Source organism: Pleurodeles waltl, chromosome 6, assembly GCF_031143425.1.
Source record: "Pleurodeles waltl isolate 20211129_DDA chromosome 6, aPleWal1.hap1.20221129, whole genome shotgun sequence".
In the NCBI taxonomy this organism is placed as follows: domain Eukaryota; kingdom Metazoa; phylum Chordata; class Amphibia; order Caudata; family Salamandridae; genus Pleurodeles; species Pleurodeles waltl.
Window position 1 is genome coordinate 1,712,923,777 of NC_090445.1, and position 23,157 is coordinate 1,712,946,933.

At 50.2% G+C, this 23,157-nt stretch overlaps 1 protein-coding gene across 1 annotated transcript in view; it reads left to right on the plus strand.

Annotated features, from left to right (window-relative positions):
• LOC138301429 (patr class I histocompatibility antigen, A-126 alpha chain-like) overlaps positions 1-23,157 on the plus strand; it is a 171,282-nt gene that overhangs the window by 109,815 nt on the left and 38,310 nt on the right. Inside the window, exons 5-6 of the mRNA XM_069241919.1 lie at positions 7,584-7,697; positions 15,288-15,317. Of these exons, the coding sequence (XP_069098020.1) occupies positions 7,584-7,697; positions 15,288-15,317 (144 nt within the window). The remainder of the gene's footprint in view (positions 1-7,583; positions 7,698-15,287; positions 15,318-23,157) is intronic.

The window sequence follows — 23,157 nt, forward strand, 5'->3', positions numbered from 1 at the left end:
AAGTTAACACCGTCTGCCAGGGTTGTAATGAGGGCCATAGTGTACTGCAGTGTATTTTTTTTTTTTTTTACATATTTATGACAAATAAGTCTACAGAGAACTGTGGTAGTACCTATGCATTACAGCGATATTTGAAAAAAGCAAAAAAAAAAACATTTTTAACAAACCCAGTACTAGCTAGGTTCTAGCATGGTACTCAGTAAACCTTTTTAAAAAGTATAAATACATTTCCCTACATATTCCCACTTGAATACAGTGTTGATAGGTAGAGTATAGTGAAAAAACTACTACTTACCTATATCTAAGGCCTTGACACAGAACACAGGCAAAGTACAGTAAAAATAATATTTAATTTTGTAAAGACAGCCAATGGCCAATTATATACTGCTTTGTCATCGCCATGCACCTCTGTTAACCGCAAAGTTACATGCATGGGCTTATGAGCAGCACAATACTTAAGTTACATTTACAAAGCAAAACAAGGTCACCATGCTTGGCCCTGTAGCTTGGTAAATCCAGAGAAACGTGAGGCAACACAAATCGCTGTCTTGCATTATCCTGCACACCATAGTCTACATTCCTGCCAAATTTCACGTACATCCATATTCCACTCCACTCTACGCCATTCCACTCTATGGTATTCCACTCTACGCCACTGCAGTATGCTATTCTACTCTGCCATTCCACTCTAGGCCATTCCACTCAAGGCCATTCCTCTCAAGGCCATTCCACTCTACGCCCCTCTACTGTACACCACTCCACTCTACATTGTTCCAATGTATGCCACTCCATGCTATGCCACTCCACTGTAGACTGTTCCACCCTATGCTACTTCACTCTGAGCCACTCGACTGTGTCACTCCACTCTACTCTGTTCCACTCTGCCATTCCACTCTACCCCACTCCACTCTACTATATGCCACATCATTCTATGCTATTCCAGTCTGCGCTATTCCGCTCCACTCTATGCCACTCCACTGTACGGAATTCTGCTCTACCCAACACCACTCCACGCTATTGTACTCTATACCACGCCACTACACTCTACGCTATTCCACTGTATGCTATTCCACTGTATGCCACTCCACTGCTATTCCACTCCATTCCATGTCACTCTATGCCACTCCACTGTATGCTATGCCACTATACCACACTCCAATGTACAAAACTCCAGTTTACACCACTCCAGTGCATTCTATCCTTTACCATGCATGCCTGTGAGAAAGTAGCCTCTTTCTAGCCTTCTTACCCCCACTTTTGGCCTGTTTGTGAGTGTATGTCAGGGTGTTTTCACTGTCTCACTGGGATCCTGCCAGCCAGGGCCCAGTGCTCATAATGAAAACCCTATGTTTTCAGTATGTTTGTTATGTGTCACTGGGACCCTGCTAGTCAGGACCCCAGTGCTCATACGTTTTTGGCCTATATGTATGTGTTCCCTGTGTGGTGCCTAACTGTCTCACTGAGGCTCTGCTAACCAGAACCTCAGTGGTTATGCTCTCTCATTTATTTCAAATTGTCACTAACAGGCTAGTGACCAATTTTACCAATTTACATTGGCTTACTGGAACACCCTTATAATTCCCTAGTATATGGTACTGAGGTACCCAGGGTATTGGGGTTCCAGGAGATCCCTATGGGCTGCAGCATTTCTTTTGCCACCCATAGGGAGCTCTGACAATTCTTACACAGGCCTGCCACTGCAGCCTGAGTGAAATAACGTCCACGTTATTTCACAGCCATTTTACACTGCACTTAAGTAACTTATAAGTCACCTATATGTCTAACCTTTACCTGGTAAAGGTTAGGTGCAAAGTTACTTAGTGTGAGGGCACCCTGGCACTAGCCAAGGGGCCCCCACATTGTTCAGAGCCAATTCCCTGAACTTTGTGAGTGCGGGGACACCATTACACGCGTGCACTACATATAGGTCACTACCTATATGTAGCTTCACAATGGTAACTCCGAATATGACCATGTAATATGTCTAAGATCATGGAATTGCCCCCTCTATGCCATCCTGGCATTGTTGGTACAATTCCATGATCCCAGTGGTCTGTAGCACAGACCCTGGTACTGCCAAACTGCCCTTCCTGGGGTTTCACTGCAGCTGCTGCTGCTGCCAACCCCTCAGACAGGCATCTGCCCTCCTGGAGTCCAGCCAGGCCTGGCCCAGGATGGCAGAACAAAGAACTTCCTCTGAGAGAGGGTGTGACACCCTCTCCCTTTGGAAAATGGTGTGAAGGCAGGGGAGGAGTAGCCTCCCCCAGCCTCTGGAAATGCTTTGTTGGGCACAGATGTGCCCAATTCTGCATAAGCCAGTCTACACCGGTTCAGGGACCCCTTAGCCCCTGCTCTGGCGCGAAACTGGACAAAGGAAAGGGGAGTGACCACTCCCCTGACCTGCACCTCCCCTGGGAGGTGTCCAGAGCTCCTCCAGTGTGCTCCAGACCTCTGCCATCTTGGAAACAGAGGTGCTGCTGGCACACTGGACTGCTCTGAGTGGCCAGTGCCACCAGGTGACGTCAGAGACTCCTTGTGATAGGCTCCTTCAGGTGTTGCTAGCCTATCCTCTCTCCTAGGTAGCCAAACCCTCTTTTCTGGCTATTTAGGGTCTCTGTCTCTGGGGAAACTTTAGATAACGAATGCATGAGCTCAGCCGAGTTCCTCTGCATCCCTCTCTTCACCTTCTGATAAGGAATCGACTGCTGACCGCGCTGGAAGCCTGCAAACCTGCAACATAGTAGCAAAGACGACTACTGCAACTCTGTAACGCTGATCCTGCCGCCTTCTCGACTGTTTTCCTGCTTGTGCATGCTGTGGGGGTAGTCTGCCTCCTCTCTGCACCAGAAGCTCCGAAGAAATCTCCCGTGGGTCGACGGAATCTTCCCCCTGCAACCGCAGGCACCAAAAAGCTGCATTACCGGTCCCTTGGGTCTCCTCTCAGCACGATGAGCGAGGTCCCTCGAATCCAGCGACTCTGTCCAAGTGACCCCCACAGTCCAGTGACTCTTCAGTCCAAGTTTGGTGGAGGTAAGTCCTTGCCTCACCTCGCTGGGCTGCATTGCTGGGAACCGCGACTTTTGCAGCTACTCCGGCCCCTGTGCACTTCCGGCGGAAATCCTTTGTGCACAGCCAAGCCTGGGTCCACGGCACTCTAACCTGCATTGCACGACTTTCTAAGTTGGTCTCCGGCGACGTGGGACTCCTTTGTGCAACTTTGGCGAGCACCGTTTCACACATCCTTGTAGTGCCTGTTTCTGGCACTTCTCCGGGTGCTACCTGCTTCAAAGAGGGCTCCTTGTCTTGCTCGACGTCCCTTCTCTCTGCTGGTCCAATTTGCGACCTCCTGGTTCCTCCTGGGCCTCAGCAGCATCCAAAAACGCTAACCGCACGATTTGCAGCTAGCAAGGCTTGTTGGCGTTCTTTTGGCGGGAAAACACTTCTGCACGACTCTCCACGGCGAGAGGGATCCGTCCACCAAAGAGGAAGTCTCTAGCCCTTTTTGTTTCTGCAGAAACCTCAGCTTCTTCTGTCCAGTAGAAGCTTCTTTGCACCCGCAGCTGGCATTTCCTGGGCATCTGCCCATCTCCGACTTGCTTGTGACTTTTGGACTTGGTCCCCTTGTTCCACAGGTACCCTAGATTGGAAATCCACAGTTGTTGCATTGCTGGTTTGTGTCTTTCCTGCATTATTCCTCTAACACGACTTCTTTGTCCTTAGGGGAACTTTAGTGCACTTTGCACTCACTTTTCAGGGTCTTGGGGAGGGTTATTTTTCTAACTCTCACTATTTTCTAATAGTCCCAGCGACCCTCTACAAGGTCACATAAGTTTGGGGTCCATTCGTGGTTCGCATTCCACTTTTGGAGTATATGGTTTGTGTTGCCCCTATCCCTATGTTTCCCCATTGCATCCTATTGTAACTATACATTGTTTGCACTGTTTTCTAAGACTATACTGCATATTTTTGCTATTGTGTATATATATCTTGTGTATATTTCCTATCCTCTCACTGAGGGTACACTCTAAGATACTTTGGCATATTGTCATAAAAATAAAGTACCTTTATTTTTAGTATAACTGTGTATTGTGTTTTCTTATGATATTGTGCATATGACACTAGGTGGTACTGTAGTAGCTTCACACGTCTCCTAGTTCAGCCTAAGCTGCTCTGCTAAGCTACCATTATCTATCAGCCTAAGCTGCTAGACACCCTATACACTAATAAGGGATAACTGGGCCTGGTGCAAGGTGCAAGTACCCCTTGGTACTCACTACAAGCCAGTCCAGCCTCCTACGGGGAAGCCGTCTTCGAAGGGCAGGCACACGTGAAGAGGGGCTGCTTCTTTGTTTAGGCAGACAGGAGGGCTTCAAGCACAGAGTAGTAAAAGGCATATCAAAATAGTTTTTCTGTGGGTTTGTAACCCTCGGGTAGCCACATTCTAGGGTTCTGCCATCTTGGGAGGGGGCTTACTAGAGCACTCTGGGATTGCTAGATGCCACACTTCACAGGAAGCTTTCATCAGACGGTAAGGGACCTAGCAGCCTTTTGGCTAGTGACTGTCACCTCCCCCAATGGGACTTTATGGGTATCAACATGACACCCAGAGCTCAGATCTCGACTGACCGAAGAAGGACAGTCCTGCTAACCTTGGACATGGCCGGCAGAAGATGCACCAAAGTTGGACTGTAGGTGATGTACCATTGGCTGGCAAAAAGAGGAACATGCCTGTGGTGTCCTGCTCGTGGAGTTGTCCCCGAGCATCAGACTGAAACACACTCCGAGAGTCTGGGTCCCATTTACAAGAACTGACAGATCGGTGTATCAAATTTCTTGCGCCTTCCGCAAATGCCCTAACAATGCCATGGATGTGTTATATTTACAATACAGTGTTCCGTGGTGCAAGTTTTCACAGAATTTCTGACGCATCTGTTGGCGCTATGGTGACACATTGCAGGAGTTGTGTCATAAAACTGATGCAACTTCAGCAATGCGTCAGAACACAAAGAAAAGTCCTAAGTAAAAAAGCCCTGCATCAATCCTTACACCTGGTCTGAGCAGGCGTAAGGATTTTGATGCAGTGAAAAGTTGTACATTTACGTGCAAACGCCTACCCTGCATACATTACAGCTGGTGCAGGTATAATGTGACGCATGTGTCAGTTTGTATGTATGGGGCAGTGCAGAGCAATGATTGCGCCAATGCTGCATCAAAGAAAATAATGCAACGGCAGCGCAAGCTCCTTGTAAATGAGGCCCTCAGTTTACTCACTTCTTTCAGGACAAGGGCACAAAAGCCGGAGAAGCTTGCTTGGGTGTGTTGGTAACTCAGAGTACCGGATCGTTACTCACGCCGCAGTGCAGCCTGGGAGACTGAGTCCTGATGCTCAAAAGTTGCACAGAGTCTGCTGGGCACATCAGAGTCGTGGCCTCCGGTATCATAGCAGTGCTCTGAGGAAGGCTGTGTTGTGATAGTGCTTTGTGACCTCTTCCAGGGAACTGCTAAGTATACTCTGTGCTTCAGTAACTGAGGTCCCCTGAGAAGGTTAAAAAGTACTGTGTATACAGGGGGCTGTGGTGTGATGGTAGTGCTTTGTGTGTCATGCAGTTTTTTTATTATGATGATAAGACTACATGTTTAGGGCGGCAGCACCACCGCAAACAGGCTGGAGGTGAAGACTGCCACATTATGAGTGTGGCCGGTTTGCAGCTGTCAACCCGCCACATCTTCATTCATACCTCCATGGCGGTCATATCCGTCGGGCCGGAGATGATCATCTCTGGCCCGGCGGTCCACTTAAGACCGCCGGCGGTATTAGGAGATGCCTTTCCACCAGGGTTTTCATGGCAGAAAACCATGGCGGAAAGGCTAGCGGTGACAGGGAATTTCTTCCCTGTCACTGGCAGACGACTCCTGTTCCCCAAGCAAGCACAATACTTCCCCCGACCTTCCTCCATACACAGCACTCCCATCCTCCACGCCCTATCCCCCCTTCAAGCACAGCGCCCCTCACAAGCAAACACAATATGCACCCCCATACACAACCCCCCCTTCCGCCTGCCCCCACCCCCATTCTAGTACGGTGCCCCCACCCCCTCAAGGAAGCACAATACCCCACACTCCCTCCATACAAAGCACCCCCTCTTGGTACAGCGCCCCATCCCCCTGCATACATGCACACAGACACCCATGCACACCATACATACACTCATTCACCTACACACACGCATTCACCCACACTTGCATACACTCATTCATTTCAACATTCATACACACATTCACTCACACGCATTCATACTCACATTCACCTCAGCACTCATACACCCATCCAAACACGCATAGTCACATGCAGACAAACACGCATTCACCACAATACTCACATACACACACGCATACACACTTACATGCCTACATGCACTCACTTCAACATTCAGACACACATACAACAATGCATACACACTTTCATTTACACACGCAGACACCACACACGCACACACAACATCCCCACCCTTCCTCCCCCCACCTCTGGGACGATCAACTTACCTGGTCTGGGGAGGAGGTCAACCGGCAGGGAACGGGTAAGGACGCTTCCACTGCCAGCTGCGCCCCGCCAGCAGGACACCGCCAGGTGGTATTATTGCACATAATACTGCTGGTGAAGTCATACTGGTGAGGCGGGGCCGGTGGTGGAACCGCCACAGCGCCTCTGACCGCTAGCACGACTACTGCTGGATTTTGGCCCAAAATGTGGAGGAAATCCAGCAGTACTCTCAATATGGTGGTCGGAAGACCACCAGCACTGTGGTCTTATGGTGCCCGCGGCTTTGGCAGTCTTGTACAAAGACCACCAAAGTCATAATGAGGGCCTATGTCTAGATCTGAGAGAACAGTGGTTGTAACCTTTATGACTGCCCTGATCTAAGAGAGTAACCCCGACCCCTTGCCTCGATAGGATGTCAAGGGCAATCCTTTCAGTAAGTGGAAGAGTCAGCCCCAGGATCAGCAAAGCTGTTTACGGTGTGGTGTGCGTCCCAGGGCGGTTATGACCAGAATGCCCCCTGTCCTCCTTAGGCCTATGTGTTGTTTATATAATAACCAGAAGAGAGTTTGTGGAACAGGCCTGATGAACTGATATGTTTAGTATATAGGGACTGGCTCCTGGACTCCTGGAATGGCAATGCAAGTTAGCATATCATGTACCATACTTGACCACCTTGGACAAGGGTACAGATCACTTGTTGTACAATGGCTGATACAATGCGCATCGTAAACTCTGTCTACCTAGGAAAAGGCAAGAGATTAAAATACTAAAACAAGGAGCTACAAGGCCTATGGTGTGAGACTAGTGCCGCTTGGAGGGCTACAAAGCTGTGGGTATACTGTGGACTATGGTGTGACAGGAGTGCAGTATGGAGGGCTGTAGTAGGATCAGACCTCTGTTCCCAGGCCAGGCTGTAGCTCTTGCTGACTCTTTACTCACAGAGATCTTCATGCCTGGCAGGTCTTAGTGTTACTGCATCTTAAATTTCATCTTTGAAGTGATTTCTGCTGTAACTCTGCTCCTGTCCGTCTCTGTCCCATAGAAGAGAAATCTCCTCCAGTGTGGGTGGTTATCGGAGGAGTCATTGGAGCCCTCGTGGGTGTTGGGACGCTCGGTGCTGTCGTTTGGGTTGTCTACTCGAAGAAGAACACATCAGGTAAGTGGAATCAGTTTGATTTTGTTAGTGGGAGGTAGTAATACTTCATGATTAGTGTGCAGGGGTGCAGGTGAATACTATCTGCCATTTGCAGCAGGGTGGTGACACATCCATGCTTCTAGATCTGCTTGCTTTACATGGAGGTGGGTGGAGCAGGGGTGGGGACACATTTGTGCTTGGAGACCTGGTTCTTTTACATGGAGGTGGGTGGAGCAGGGGTGGGGACACATCTGTGCTTGGAGACCTGGTTCCTTTACATGGATGTGGGTGGAGCAGGTATTTCCCTGCTGATTAACGACTGATGCAGGGTCATTGCACCATTTCACTACTCAGTCTCCAACCCCCAGTGCATAAACTAATATTAAAGCTGTCCTGAATTGTAACAGTTGGTGTGCACCAATCAGTTTGGCTAGTCTTTGGTCAATGAAAATTGTCTCCCATTTTTCAGCCATTCTGATTGGCTGCTCAGCTGAAACACCCTGTGCCTTCCTGGACCAGCTTCCAGTAGGATCAGCTCCAGGATACTGTGGAAGGCGGTAAAGCACACAGCATACCGTAGCAGGGTCCCCAGAAAAAGTACAACGTAGGCAAAATAACTTGGGCTGTTGAATGACAGCAGTGCCATGAGAGCCACACAGGTACTGAGTGAGGGCAGTGCCATGAGAGTCACACAGGTACTGTGTGAGGGCAGTGCATGAGAGTCACACAGGTACTGTGTGAGGGCAGTGCCATGACAGTCACACAGGTACTGTGTGAGGGCAGTGCCATGACAGTCACACAGGTACTGTGTGAGAGGGCTATGAGAGTCATACAGGTACTGTGTGAGAGCCACACAGGTGCTGTGTGAGAGCAGTGCCATGAGAGCCACACAGGTACTGTGTGAGCGCAGTGCCATGAGAGTCACATAGGTTCTGTGTGAGAGCCATGAGAGTCACACAGGTACTGTGTGAGGGCCATAAGAGATACACAGATACTGTATGAGGGCAGTGCCATGAGAGTCACATGAGAGCCACACAGGTACTGTGTGAGGGCAGTGCCATGAGAGCCACACAGGTGCTGTGTGAGCGCAGTGCCATGAGAGTTACATAGGTTCTGTCTGAGAGCCATGAGAGTCATACAAGTACTGTGTGAGGGCCATGAGAGTCACACAGGTAATGTGTGAGAGCCATGAGAGCCACACAGGTACTGTGTGAGAGCTTTGCCATGAGAGTCACATAGGTACTTTGTGAGAGCCATGAGAGTCACACGGGTACTGTGTGAGGGCCATGACAGATACACAGATACTGTGTGAGGGCAGTGCCGTGAGAGCCACAGAGGTACTGTGTGAGAGCAGTGCCATGAGAGCCACACAGATACTGTGTGAGAGCAGTGCCATGAGAGCCACACAGGTACTGAGTGAGAGCCATGAGAGTCACACAGGTACTGTGTGAGAGCAGTACCATGAGAGCCACAGTGTGAGAGCAGTGCCATTAGAGTCACACAGGTACTGTGTGAGAGCAGTGCCATGAGAGTCACACAGGTACTGTGTGAGAGCAGTGCCATGAGAGCCACAGTGTGAGAGCAGTGCCATTAGAGTCACATGGGTACTGTGTGAGAGCCATGAGAGTCACACAGGTACTGTGTGATGGCCATGAGAGCCACACAGGTACTGTGTGAGGGCAGTGCCATGTGAGCCACAGTGTGAGAGCAATTCCATGAGAGCCACACAGGTACTGTGTGAGGGCAGTGCCAGGAGAGCTGCACAGGTACTGTGTGAGGGCAGTGCCATGAGAGTCACACAGGTACTGTTTGAGAGCCATGAGAGCCACACAGGTACTGTGTGAGAGCAGTGCCATGAGAGTCACACAGGTACTGTGTGAGGGCCATGAGAGTTACACATGAGAGTCACACAGGTACTGTGTGAGGGCAGTGCCATGAGCGCCCATGTGAGCCACACGGTTACCCTGTGAGGGCAGTGCCATGAGAGTCACACAGGCACTGTGTGAGGGCAGTGACATGAGAGCCACAGTGTGAGAGCAATGCCATGAGAGCCACACAGGTACTGTGGAGAGCCACAAGAGCCACAAAGGTACTGTGTGAGGGCAGTGCCATGAGAGCCACACAGGCACTGTGTGAGGGCAGTGACATGAGAGCCACAGTGTGAGAGCAATGCCATGAGAGCCACACAGGTACTGTGGAGAGCCATGAGAGCCACTCAGGTAGTGTGTGAGGGCAGTGGCATGAGAGCCACACAGGTACTGTATGAGGGCAGTGGCATGAGAGCCACACATGTACTGTGTGAAAGCAGTGCCATGAGAGCCACAGAGGTGCTGTGTGAGGGCAGTGCCATGAGAGCCACACAGGTACTGTATGAGAGCAATGAGAGTCACCCTGGTACTGTGTGAGAGCCATGAGACCCACACAGGTACTGTGTGAGAGCAGTGCCATGACAGCCACACAGGTACTGTGTGAGAGCAGTGTCATGACAGCCACACAGGTACTGTGTGATGGCAGTGCCATGAGTGCCCATGAGAGCCACAGAGGTACTGTGTGAGAGCCATGAGAGCCACAGAGGTACTGTGTGAGAGCAGTGCCATGAGAGCCACACAGGTACTGTGTGAGGGCAGTGCCATGAGAGCCCATGAGAGCCACACAGGTACTGTGTGAGACCCGTGCCATGAGAGCCACACAGGTACTGTGTGAGAGCCATGAGAGCCACACAGGTACTGTGTGAGAGCCATGAGAGCCACACAGGTACTGTGTGAGACCCGTGCCATGAGAGCCACACAGGTACTGTGTGAGAGCCATGAGAGCCACACAGGTACTGTGTGAGAGCCATGAGAGCCACACAGGTACTGTGTGAGACCCGTGCCATGAGAGCCACACAGGTACTGTGTGAGACCCGTGCCATGAGAGCCACACAGGTACTGTGTGAGACCCGTGCCATGAGAGCCACACAGGTACTGTGTGAGAGCCATGAGAGCCACACAGGTGCTGTGTGAGAGCCATGAGAGCCACACAGGTACTGTGTGAGAGCCATGAGAGCCATGAGAGCCACACAGGTACTGTGTGAGAGCCATGAGAGCCACACAGGTACTGTGTGAGAGCCATGAGAGCCACACAGGTACTGTGTGAGAGCCATGAGAGCCACACAGGTACTGTGTGAGAGCCATGAGAGCCACACAGGTACTGTGTGAGAGCCATGAGTGCCACACAGGTACTGTGTGCTGAGGTGTGACTGGCTGTGCTGTGTTACATTTTGATAATGTGGCACTTATACTTTGCTGCTTATTCAAAGGAAGTGGTAAGTACTTCACAAACGGGAATGGGTCCCCCATGGACCGCTTCCCTTTAGAGAATGGTAAAAGAATAATGGCCATATTTATTCCAATGTAATGCAGCGCTTGGAGAAAGCAGAAGTGCTCTATTTCTTTGAATATGTGCCTCAGGTTTGCTCTCTTCAGATGACACAACCCAGCAGTTTTGCTTGCCGCAGTGCTTTGCAGCTCTTGTCTGTAAATATGCCCCCTAGAGGCGGGTTTACAGATAAGGTAGCAAATCTGCACCCATGGGAGTACTCCTTGAATTCATGCAAACTTCCTACTGTTTAGAGTTCACAAACATTGGCAGCAGTACGATTGGAGCGCTGCGACACTCCCAGGTTTCCAGGCACTACTCACAGTCAGACACCCAAAAGGTAATGAGACAAATGTTTCAAATAGTCTAACCACTGGCAATCCCTCGGGTAGTAACCCAAACCATTCTTTTTCACTGTGCCACGCTAGAAAAGGGTCTTATGTAGGAATTAGCAGACGGAGTAAAGGCAGAAGGGGTGGCAGAAAACTTTACCGCCTTCCCTCCTCCCACCCAATTGTCTGCCAGCTCACCAGCCATCTTTATACATTGGCAGGCACAGCTGTCCTGGTGGTTCCTATCAGTGTGGGCAAAATTTTATGGATGCTCTATCGACCATGGTGGCTGGCTGTCATAGTTTTCTAAAGTTTTTTTTTTTCAAAAGCAAACTCCCAAAGCTAGAGTTGCTTGATAAATAAAAGAAATAACAGCTCACACCGGTTTTCCTCTATGGTGTGGGGTAAATTCCCTTTTGTATTCTCTTTCACAACCAAGATATACCTGGCCGTGGCAAAGAGTTAAAAAAAAGCCACTAACCGTCCACTCTAACTACGGTCAGAAGGCCTACTTCCGATGCACCTACTCCATCGGACCGCTGAAGGACGCTTTACCCTGACAGAATAAAATGTAGTCTGTAGGCGTAAAACCTGTGGCCTCCCCAACTCAAAATTGGGGGGCAGGTCTTGAATTTGGCTGGTTGCAACAGAGAACCTATCCACCAAACTGTAAACCAGCCCCAGAGACCTGCCTAATGCAAATCACTTCTGCTCATGGGAACAGTCCACCCAGGACTTTGGTAACTTCACACATCCACCCTGTGGGCAATGCTTTTTACTTAGAGATTGTGAGATTTACACACACAAACACACACACACACACACACACACAATCTCACTGACAAAGCTTTGCCCCTGAGACTGTGCTTCCCTCAACCCCATCTGCACCAACCTCCTAATATGAACATTTGTGATTACATAAATGTAGGAGGCTGGCGTGGCTTGTAGTGGGTACCAAGGGGTACTTACACTCTGTACGAGGACCAGTTATCCCTTATTAGTGTAGAAGAGGTGTTTCTAGCAGTTTAGGCTGGTAGAAGGTAGCTATAGCAGAGCAGCTTAGGCTGAACTAGGAGACATGCAAAGCTACTATACCACTGGTGTCATATGCACAATATCATAAGAAAACACAATACACAGATATACTAAAAATAAAGGTACATTATTTTAATGACAATATGCCAAAAGTATCTCAGTGAGTACCCTCAGTATGAGGATAGCAAATATACACAAGATATATGTACACAATACCAAAAATATGCAGTAATAGCAAAAGGAAGTAATGCAAGCAATGTACAGTTACAATAGATTGCAATAGGAGCACATAGGCATAGGGGCAACACAAACCATATACTCCAAAAGTAGAATGCGAACCACGAATGGACCCCAAACCTATGTGAGCTTGTAGAGGGTCGCTGGGACTGTAAGAAAACAGTGAGGGTTAGAAAAATAGCCCATCCCAAGACCCTGAAAAGTAGGTGTAAAGTACACCTATGTTCCCCAGAGAGCACAGAAGTCGTGATAGGGGAAATCTGCAAGGAAGACCAACACCAGCAATGCAACCAAAGTGGATATCCGGACGAGAGTACCTGTGGAACAAGGGGACCAAGTCCAAGAGTCGCGACAAAGTCGAGATAGGTCAGATGTCCAGGAAATGCCAACTGAGGATGCAAAGAAGCTGCCACCGGATGGTAGAAGCTGTGGATTATGTAAGAACGAAGAGGGCTATAAACTTCCCCTTTGGAGGATGGATGTCCCACGTCGTGAAGAAGCTTGCAGAGGTGTTCCCACGCAGAAAGACCGCAAACAAGCCTTGCTAGCTGCAAGGGTTGCGGTTAGGGTTTTTGGATGCTCTCTGGCCCAGGAGGGACCAGGATGTCGCCACTTGCGTGAGGATACAGAGGGGGTGCCAAAACAGGCACTATGAAGAAGAGTGAACCGGAGCTCACCCGAAGTCACAAAAGGAGATCCTACGATGCCGGAGGACAACTCAGGAGGTTGTGCACTGCAGGTTAGAGTGTCGGGGACCCAGGCTTGGCTCTGCACAAAGGAAATCCTGAAAGAGTGCACAGGAGCCGGAGCAGCTGCAAATCATGTGGTACCCAGCAATGCAGTCTAGCGTGGGGAGGCAAGGACTTACCTCCACCAAACTTGGACTGAAGAGTCACTGGACTTTGGGAGTCACTTGGACAGAGTTGCTGAGTTCCAGGGACCACGCTCGTCGTGCTGAGAGGGGACCCAGAGGACCGGTGATGCAGTTCTTTTGGTGCCTGCGGTTGCAGGGGGAGGATTCCGTCGTCCCACAGGAGATTTCTTCAGAGCTTCTAGTGCAGAGAGGAGGCAGACTACCCCCACAGTATGCACCACCAGGAAAACAGTCGAGAAGGCGGCAGGATCAGCGATACAAGGTTGCAGTAGTCGTCTTTGCTACTTTGTTGCGGTTTTGCAGGCGTCCTGAGCAGTCAGCGGTCGATTCCTTGGAAGAAGGTGAAGAGAGAGATGTGGAGGAACTCTGATGAGCTCTTGCATTCGTTATCTAAAGAATTCCCCAAAGCAGAGACCCTAAATAGCCAGAAAAGGAGGTTTGGCTACCTAGGAAGGAGGATAGGCTATCAACACAGGTAAGAGCCTATCAGAAGGAGTCTCTGACATCACCTGCTGGCCCTGGCCACTCAGAGCAGTCCAGTGTGCCAGCAGCACCTCTGTTTCCAAGATGGCAGAGGTCTGGAGCACACTGGAGGAGCTCTGGGCACCTCCTCTGGGAGGTGCAGGTCAGGGGAGTGGTCACTCCCATTTCCTTTGTCCAGTTTCGCGCCAGAGCAGGGTTGGGGGATCCCTGAACCAGTGTAGACTGGCTTATGCAGAGATGGGCACCATCTGTGCCCATCAAAGCATTTCTAGAGGCTGGGGGAGGCTACTCCTCCCCAGCCCCGACACCTTTTTCCAAAGTGAGAGGGTGTAACACCCTCTCTCTGAGGAAGTCCTTTGTCCTGTCTTCCTGGGCCAAGCCTGGCTGGACCCCAGGAGGGCAGAAACCTGTCTGAGGGGTTGGCAGCAGCTGCAGTGAAACCCCGGGAAAGGTAGTTTGGCAGTACCTGGGTCTGTGCTGGAGACTCGGGGGATCATGGAATTGTTTCCCCAATGCCAGAATGGCATTGGGTTGACAATTCCATTATATTAGACATGTTACATGGCCATGTTCGGAGTTACCATTGTGACGCTATACATAGGTAGTGACCTATGTATAGTGCACGCGTGTAATGGTGTCCCCGCACTCACAAAGTCCGGGGAATTTGCCCTGAACAATGTGGGGGCACCTTGGCTAGTGCCAGGGTGCCCACACACTAAGTAACTTAGCACCCAACCTTTACCAGGTAAAGGTTAGACATATAGGTGACTTATAAGTTACTTAAGTGCAGTGGTAAATGGCTGTGAAATAACGTGGACGTTATTTCACTCAGGCTGCAGTGGCAGGCCTGTGTAAGAATTGTCAGAGCTTCCTATGGGTGGCAAAAGAAATTCTGCAGCCCATAGGGATCTCCTGGAACCCCAATACCCTGGGTACCTCAGTACCATATACTAGGGAATTATAAGGGTGTTCCAGTATGCCAATGTGAATTTGTGAAATTGGTCACTAGCCTGTTAGTGGCAATTTGGAAAGCAAAGAGAGAGCATTACCACTGAGGTTGTGGTTAGCAGAGGCTCAGTGAGACAGTTAGGCATCACACAGGGAACACATACAGGGCACACTTATGAGCAATGGGGCCCTGCCTGGCGGGGTCCCAGTGACACATACACTAAAATAATATATATACAGTGAAATATGGGGGTAACATGCCAGGCAAGATGGTACTTTCCTACAACAGAGACTGGGCGCGTGACCGCTGTGACCTTAAGACTCACAAAATGTTTTATTTTTCAGGAAAATCTACCTACACTGTGGCAAACAAAGGTGAGTGAGTCCTGACTTGTGTGTGATGAGTTTCGCTGGTTCGCTGAGAGCGAATAAGAGAAGACTAAGGGTGGGCGGCAAACTCTGCTCCGCTTGCGGAGTTCTGTGAGTGTTCGCGTGGAACACAGTTTGGCAAAAACTCTGCAACCAGCACTTGACGGAGTTTACTGCCCCCCCCACTCCCGTTGTTGTTTCCTCACTATCTGACACCTAAAGGTTCCTCCTCACGTATAGGGTGACCATCCTTCCGTACATTTCACAGACTGCCCGTAATTTCGCCCTGCCGTCAGTTGGCCGTGATGGAAGGCGTAACGGAGGCATTTGTGGGTAATTTTAGCCTTTCACCAAAAGGACAAGGGACGGCAGGGCGAGATTACGCGCAGATGAGTTTTCCCAGCTTGAGTGGAAGGCAGGGGGTCTCCTGTGCTCTGAGGAAGGGGGGGTGGACAGATAGGAAACAGACCTTCTTGCCAAGGTGTCTCCTTCCCTAAAGAAATGCGGTTGTGGACATTTGGTAAATCTGCAAATGCAAAGGGGCTTGGACACCTGCATCCACTTTAACCAAAGGAGTCACTTGAAGCTTTCTGATGGCAGAGGTACTGCAATGGTGTGTCAAGGTGAGCTGGGGAGTGTGTGGTTTTAATGGAGTGCTATAAAGAGTGTTAGTACTAGGTATAAACTGTATGTTGTTCAAATCAGTATTTGAGAAGCACTTTTTTGTATTTAACCGAAATGTATTTGCGCATTTTGTAGCGCCTATATATGATGTAATTGTATTTATATAGCGCTTACTATCCCTGATGAGTCGTCGAATGCATGTTCAAAATAAGGACTTAAACATTCACAGTTATTTCAGAGGCCTTGGTACCTCATAGTACTAACAAACATTGGCAAACCCAATAGGTATAGTCTACACAAGAGTTATTGGCTTTGCCAATGTGTTTTAGCCATGTTATACACCAGAGTGGCTTCTGTTCATAGCTAAATGTTAGTGGCATAGTGACGTGGAGTAGAGCAGCATAGGAGCAGTGGTATAGAGTCCAGTGGTGCAAGGTACAGTGCAGTTCTTTAGAGTGCAATGGTGTAGAGTGCAGTGGTTTCGAGTGCAGTGTCATGAGACAGAGTAGAGTGGCTTAGAGTGCAGTGGAGTAAAGAGGCCTACAATAGAGTGTCAGAGAGTGCAGTAGTGTAGAGTGGGGCAGTGGCATAGAGTGCAGAGTAGACTTGTGTAGCAGAGTGCAGTGGCGTAGTGTAGAGTGGTGCAGTGCAGAGTAGAGTATAGTGCTGTTGAGTGCAGTCGCGTATGTTGGAGTGGTGCAGAGTAGAGTGGCGTAGAGTGCAGTGGCATGGAGTGCACTGGCATAGAATGCAGTAGTACAGAGTAGATTGGTGTACAGTACAGTGGCGGAGAGTGCAGTGTTGCAGAGTAGAGTGTCAGTGCAGTGATGTAGAGTGACACAGAGAGCAGTGGCGTAGAGTAAAGTGGTGCAGAGTAGAGGGCAGTGACGTACAATGCAGTTGTTTAGAGTGCATTGGCGCAGAGTGCAGTGGCATAGAGTGGCATGCAATAGAGTGGCAGAGAGTGCAGTAATGCAGTGTGGTGCAGTGTCATAGAGTGCAGAGTAGACTCATGTCAGATAAATGTAGAGTCCCAGACGTACACTCTAGTGCTGTGAGACTACAGACAAGTTGTGGGTACCTCACATCCTGACATTAGGTGTGAGACAGTCACCCACACCATCTGCCTCTTTAATTTTTTTTTAGATTGAAAGTCCATGGGCGGTTGGGGTAAGCCAGATGTTTTTGTTCAATTTGTTTCAACTGGCATAAGGTTAATTACCCTAATGTTTCCATATTACCCGGACTGGTGCACGGCCAGGGTGTGTGTCATGCACATAGGTGCATATATTAACCGAACTGGTGCACGGCCAGGGTGTGTGTCATGCACATAGGTGCACATATTAACCTAACTGGTGCATGGCCAGGGTGTGCTTTATGCGTCATGCACACAGGTGCACATATTAACCAGACTGGTGCACGGCGAGGGTGTGTGTCATTCACATAGGTGCACATATTAACCGGACTGGTGCCCGGCGAGGGTGTGTGCCATGCACGTAGGTGCACATATTAACCGGACTGGTGCACGGGCAGGGTGTGTGTCATGCACATAGGTGCACATATTAACCGGACTGGTGCACAGCGAGGGTGTGTGTCATGCTCGTAGGTGCACATATTAACCGGACTAGTGCACGGCCAGGGTGTGTGTCATGCACATAGGTGCACATATTCACCAGACTGATGCACGGCAAGGGTGTGTGTCATACACATAGGTGCACATATTAACCGGACTGGTGCATGGCGTGGGTGTTTGTCATGCACATAGATGCACATATTAAACGGACGGGTGCACGTCCATGGTGTGTGTCATGCACATAGGTGCACATATTAAATGGACTGGTGCACGTCCATGGTGTGTCGTGCACATATTAACCAGACTGATGCATGCCCAGGGTGTGTGTCATGCACATAGGTGCACATATTAACCGGACTGGTGCACAGCGAGGGTGTGTGTCATGCACACAGGTGCACATATTAACCAGACTGGTGCACGGCCAGGGTGTGTGTCATACACATAGGTGCACATATTAACCGGACTGGTGCACAGTGAGGGTGTGTGTCATGCTCGTAGGTGCACATATTAACCGGACTGGTGCACGGCCAGGGTGTGTGTCATGCACATAGGTGCACATATTCACCAGACTGATGCACGGCAAGGGTGTGTGTCATACACATAGGTGCACATATTAACCGGACTGGTGCATGGCGTGGGTGTTTGTCATGCACATAGATGCACATATTAAACGGACGGGTGCACGTCCATGGTGTGTGTCATGCACATAGGTGCACATATTAAATGGACTGGTGCACGTCCATGGTGTGTCGTGCACATATTAACCAGACTGATGCACAGCCAGGGTTGTGTCATGCACATACTTGCACATATTAACCAGACGGGTGCATGCCCAGGGTGTGTGTCATGCACATAGGTGCACATATTAACCAGACTGGTGCACAGCGAGGGTGTGTGTCATGCACATAGGTGCACATATTAACCGGACTGGTGCACGGCCAGGGTGTGTGTCATGCACATAGGTGCACATATTAACCAGACTGATGCACGGCAAAGGTGTGTGTCATGCACATAGGTGCACATATTAAACGGACGGGTGCACGTCCATGGTGTGTGTCATGCACCTAGGTGCACATATTAAACGGACTGGTGCACGTTCATGGTGTGTCGTGCACATATTAACCAGACTGATGCACAGCCAGGGTTGTGTCATGCACATACTTGCACATATTAACCGGACTGGTGCATGTCCAGGGTGTGTGTCATGCACATAGGTGCACATCTTGACGAACCTTGCACACCCTCAGCGGTTTCCTTCGTCACGCGATAGTTTCTCAGCTCTAAAAGTTGGCGCTTTGTGACTAACCATGGCCCTGAATCTTCCCCGGATGTGACATCATGGAGCCCTCTAGGATGCCACCTTATTCGCTGGCCTCACTTCCTTCTTGCCACACACCTCAGCACGGTTGGAGACCTCCTCTCCTTAGTTTGTGGCAAAGTCTTCAAACAATTGCTATGTTTGGGAATGTACTTTTAGTCACGGACTGCAACCAGTGTTGTTCCTGCCTCAAACAAATGACTACTGCAGATACCCAGGCGTCTCTCTTAGGTGTTTAGGTCTCAAGTAAAAGTCAATTTCTTGTGATCTGTTTTGTAATTCAGAAGAGATGGCCAACTATGGAAACACTGTGAAGGCTGCAGGTCCTCTGATGCAGTGTATGGTGCCACTACTGGTGAGGGACGTGACGTCCATGGAATGCTCTGGGGTAGCGCTCAGTGCAGTGATATTTAATAAAAGGAATGTCCTGTGAGAGGAACGAGTGAGTGTATGCTGCCACTACTGGTGAGGGACGTGACGTCCATGGAATGCTCTGGGGTAGCGCTCAGTGCAGTGATATTTAATAAAAGGAATGCCCTGTGACAGGAATGAGTGAGTGTATGGTGCCACTAGTAGTGAGGGAATTGACGTCCATGGAATGTTCTAGGGCGGAGCTCAGCGCAGTGATATTTAATGAAAGGAATGCCCTGTGACAGGAACGAGTGAGTGTATGCTGCCACTACTGGTGAGGGAGGTGACGTCCATGGAATGCTCTGGAGCAGCGCTCAGTGCAGTGATATTTAATGAAAGGAACGCCCTGTGACAGGAACGAGTGAGTGTATGGTGCCACTGGTGGTGAGGGAGGTGGCGTCCATGGAATGCTCTGGGGCAGAGCTCAGCGCAGTGATATTTAATTGGATGGAATGCCCTGTGACAGGAATGAGTGAGTCAATGGTGCCACTACTGGTGAGGGGGGTGACGTCCATGGAATGCTCTGGGGCAGAGCTCAGCGCAGTGATATTTAATTAATGGAATGTCCTGTGAGAGGAATGAGTGCAGTGTATGGTGCCACTACTGGCGAGGGAGGTGACGTCCATGGAATCCTCTAGGGTAGCGCTCATTGCAGTGATATTTAATGAAAGGAAGGCCCTGTGACAGGAATGAGTGCAGTGGATGATCCTGCTTGTTGAGTTGTGTTTGAATTTTACAGGATGCCCTCGAACTGGTATAAGAGCAACAATGTTAAATTTGCAGAGTGCCCTTTGTTAGGGTGAGGGCCCTGGTGTGTGGCAGTGAATGCTCTAAGACAGGGATGAGTGCAGCAGTGTGTGCTGCATGGAATGCCCTAAAACAGGGATGAGTGCAGTGGTATGTTCCGCATGGATTCATGGAATGCCCTAGTACAGGGATGAGTGTGACAGCGTGTGCTGAATGGAATGCCTTAGTAAAGGGATGAGTGCAGTGGTGTGTGCAGCATGGAATGCACTAGTACGGGAATGAGTGCAGTGGTGTGAGTTCCATGGAATGCCCTAGTATAGGGATGAGTGCAGTGGTATGTGTTGCATGGAATGTCCTAGTACAGGGATGAGTGCAGCGGTGTGTGTTGCATGGAATGTCCTAGTAGAGGGATGAGTGCAGTGGTGTGTGCTGCATGGAATGCCCTAGTACAGGGATGGGCGCAGTGGTGTGTGCTGCCTGGAATGCCCCAGTACAGGGATGGGCGCAGCGGTGTGTGCTGCCTGGAATGCCCCAGTACAGGGATGAGTGCAGCAGTGTGTGCTACATGGAATGTCCCAGTACAGGGATGAGTGCAGCGGTATGTGCTGCATGGAATGTCCTAGTACAGGGATGAGTGCAGCGGTGTGTGTTGCATGGAATGTCCTAGTACAGGGATGAGAGCAGTGGTGTGTGCTGCATGGAATGCCCTAGTACAGGGATGGGTGCAGCGGTGTGTGCTGCCTGGAATGCCCCAGTACAGGGATGAGTGCAGCAGTGTGTGCTGCATGGAATGTCCCAGTACAGGAATTAGTTCAGTGGCGTGTGCTGCATGGACTGCCCTGGTACAGGGATGAGTGCAGTGGTGTGTGCTACTTGGCATGCCCCAGTACAGGGATGAGGATAGATGTGTGGCTGCATGGAATGCCCTGGTACAGGGATGAGTGCAGCGGTGTGCACTGCGTGGAATGTCCTAGTACAGGGATGAGTGCAGTGGTGTGTACTGCTTGGCATGCCCCAGAACAGGGATGAGTGCAGCGGTGTGTGCTGCATGGAATGCCCCAGTACAGGGATGAGTGCAGCAGTGTGTGCTGAATGGAATGCCCTTGTACAGGAATGAGTGCAGTGGTGTGTGCTGCATGGAATGCACTAGTACAGGGATGAGTGCAGTGGTGTGTGCTACTTGGCATGCCCCAGTACAGAGATGAGGATAGATGTGTGGCTGCATGGAATGGCTTCATACAGGGATGAGTGCAGCGGTGTGCACTGCGTGGAATGCCCTAGTACAGGAATGAGTGAAGCAGTGTGTGCTGCATGGAATTTCCTAGTAGAGGGATGACTGCAGTGCTATATGCAGCATGGAATGCCCCAGTACAGGGAAGAGTGCAGCGGTATGTGCTGCACAGAATATTCTAGTATAGGGATGAGTGCAGTGGTGTGCGCTGCAGGGAATGCCCCAGTGCAGGAATGAGTGCAGTGCTGTGTGCTGCATGGAATGCACTAGTACAGGGATGGGTGCAGTGGTGTGTGCTGCCTGGAATGCCCTGGTACAGGGATGCAGGGATGAGTGCAGTAGTGTGTGCTGCATGGAATGTTCTAGGTCAGGGATGAGTGCAGTGGTATGTGCTGCATGGGATGTCCTAGTACAGGAATGAGTGCAGCGGTGTGTGCTGCACGGAATGTCCTAGTACAGTGGTCAGAGCAGCGGTGTGTGTTGCATGGAATGTCCTAGTGCAGTGGTGAGCGCAGCGGTGTGTGCTGCACAGAATGTCCTAGTGCAGTGGTGAGTGCAGCGGTGTGTGCTGCACGGAATGTCCTTGTACAGTGGTGAGAGCAGCGGTGTGTGTTGCATGGAATGTCCTAGTGCAGTGGTGAGCGCAGCGGTGTGTGCCACACAGAATGTCCTAGTGCAGTGGTGTGTGCTGCACGGAATGTCCTAGTGCAGTGGTGAGTGCAGCAGTGTGTGTTGCATGGAATGTCCTAGTACAGTCGTGAGTGCAGCGGTGTGTGCTGCACAGAATGTCCTAGTGCAGTGGTGAGTGCAGCGGTGTGTGCTGCACAGAATGTCCTAGTGCAGTGGTGAGTGCAGCAGTGTGTGTTGCATGGAATGTCCTAGTACAGTGGTGAGTGCAGCGCCATGGGCTGCATGGAATGTCCTAGTGCAAGGATGAGTGCAGCAGTGTGTGCTGCACGGAATGTCCTAGTACAGTGGTGAGAGCAGCAGTGTGTGTTGCATGGAATGTCCTAGTGCAGTGGTGAGTGCAGCAGTGTGTGCTGCATGGAATGTCCTAGTACAGGGATGAGTGCAGCAGTGTGTGCTGCAAGGAATGCCCTAGTACAGGGATGAGTGCTGTGTTGTGTGCTGCATGGAGTCCTCTAGTACGTGGATGTAGGTATGAGTGCAGTGGTGTGTGCTGCATGGAGTGTCATAGTACAGGGATGAGTGCAGCAGTGCGTGCTGCATGGAATTGCCTAGTACAGGGATGAGTGCAGTGGTGTGTTATGCATGGAGTCCTCTAGTACATGGATGTAGGTATGAGTGCAGTGGTGTGTGCTGCATGGAATGTCATAGTACAGGGATAAGTGCAGCAGTGTGTGCTACATGGAATGTCCTAGTACAGGGATGAGTGCAGTGGTGTGTGCTGCATGAAATGTCCTAGTGCAGTGGTGTGGGCTGCATGGCATGTCCTGGGGCAGAGAGGAGTGCAGTGGTGTGTGCTGCATGGAATGTCTGAACACACAGTTGAGTGCAGCGGTGTGTGCTGCATGAAATGTCCTAGTGCAGTGGTGTGTGCTGCATGGCATGTCCTAGGGCATTGAGGAGTGCAGTGGTGTGTGCTACATGAAATGTCCTAGTGTAGTGGTGTGTGCTGCATGGCATGTCCTAGGGCAGAGAGGAGTGCAGTGGTGTGTGCTGCATGGAGTCCTCAAGTACATGGATGTAGGTATGAGTGCAGTGGCGTGGGCTGCATGGAATGTCATAGTACAGGGATGCGTGCAGCGGTGTGTGTTGCATGGAATGTCCTAGTGCAGAGAGAAGTGCAGTGGTGAGTGCAGCGGTGTGTGTTGCATGGAATGTCCTAGTGCAGCGGTGTGTGCTGCACGGAATGTCCTAGTACAGGGATGAGTGCAGTGGTATGGAATGCCCTAGTACAGGGATGAGTGCAGTGGTATGG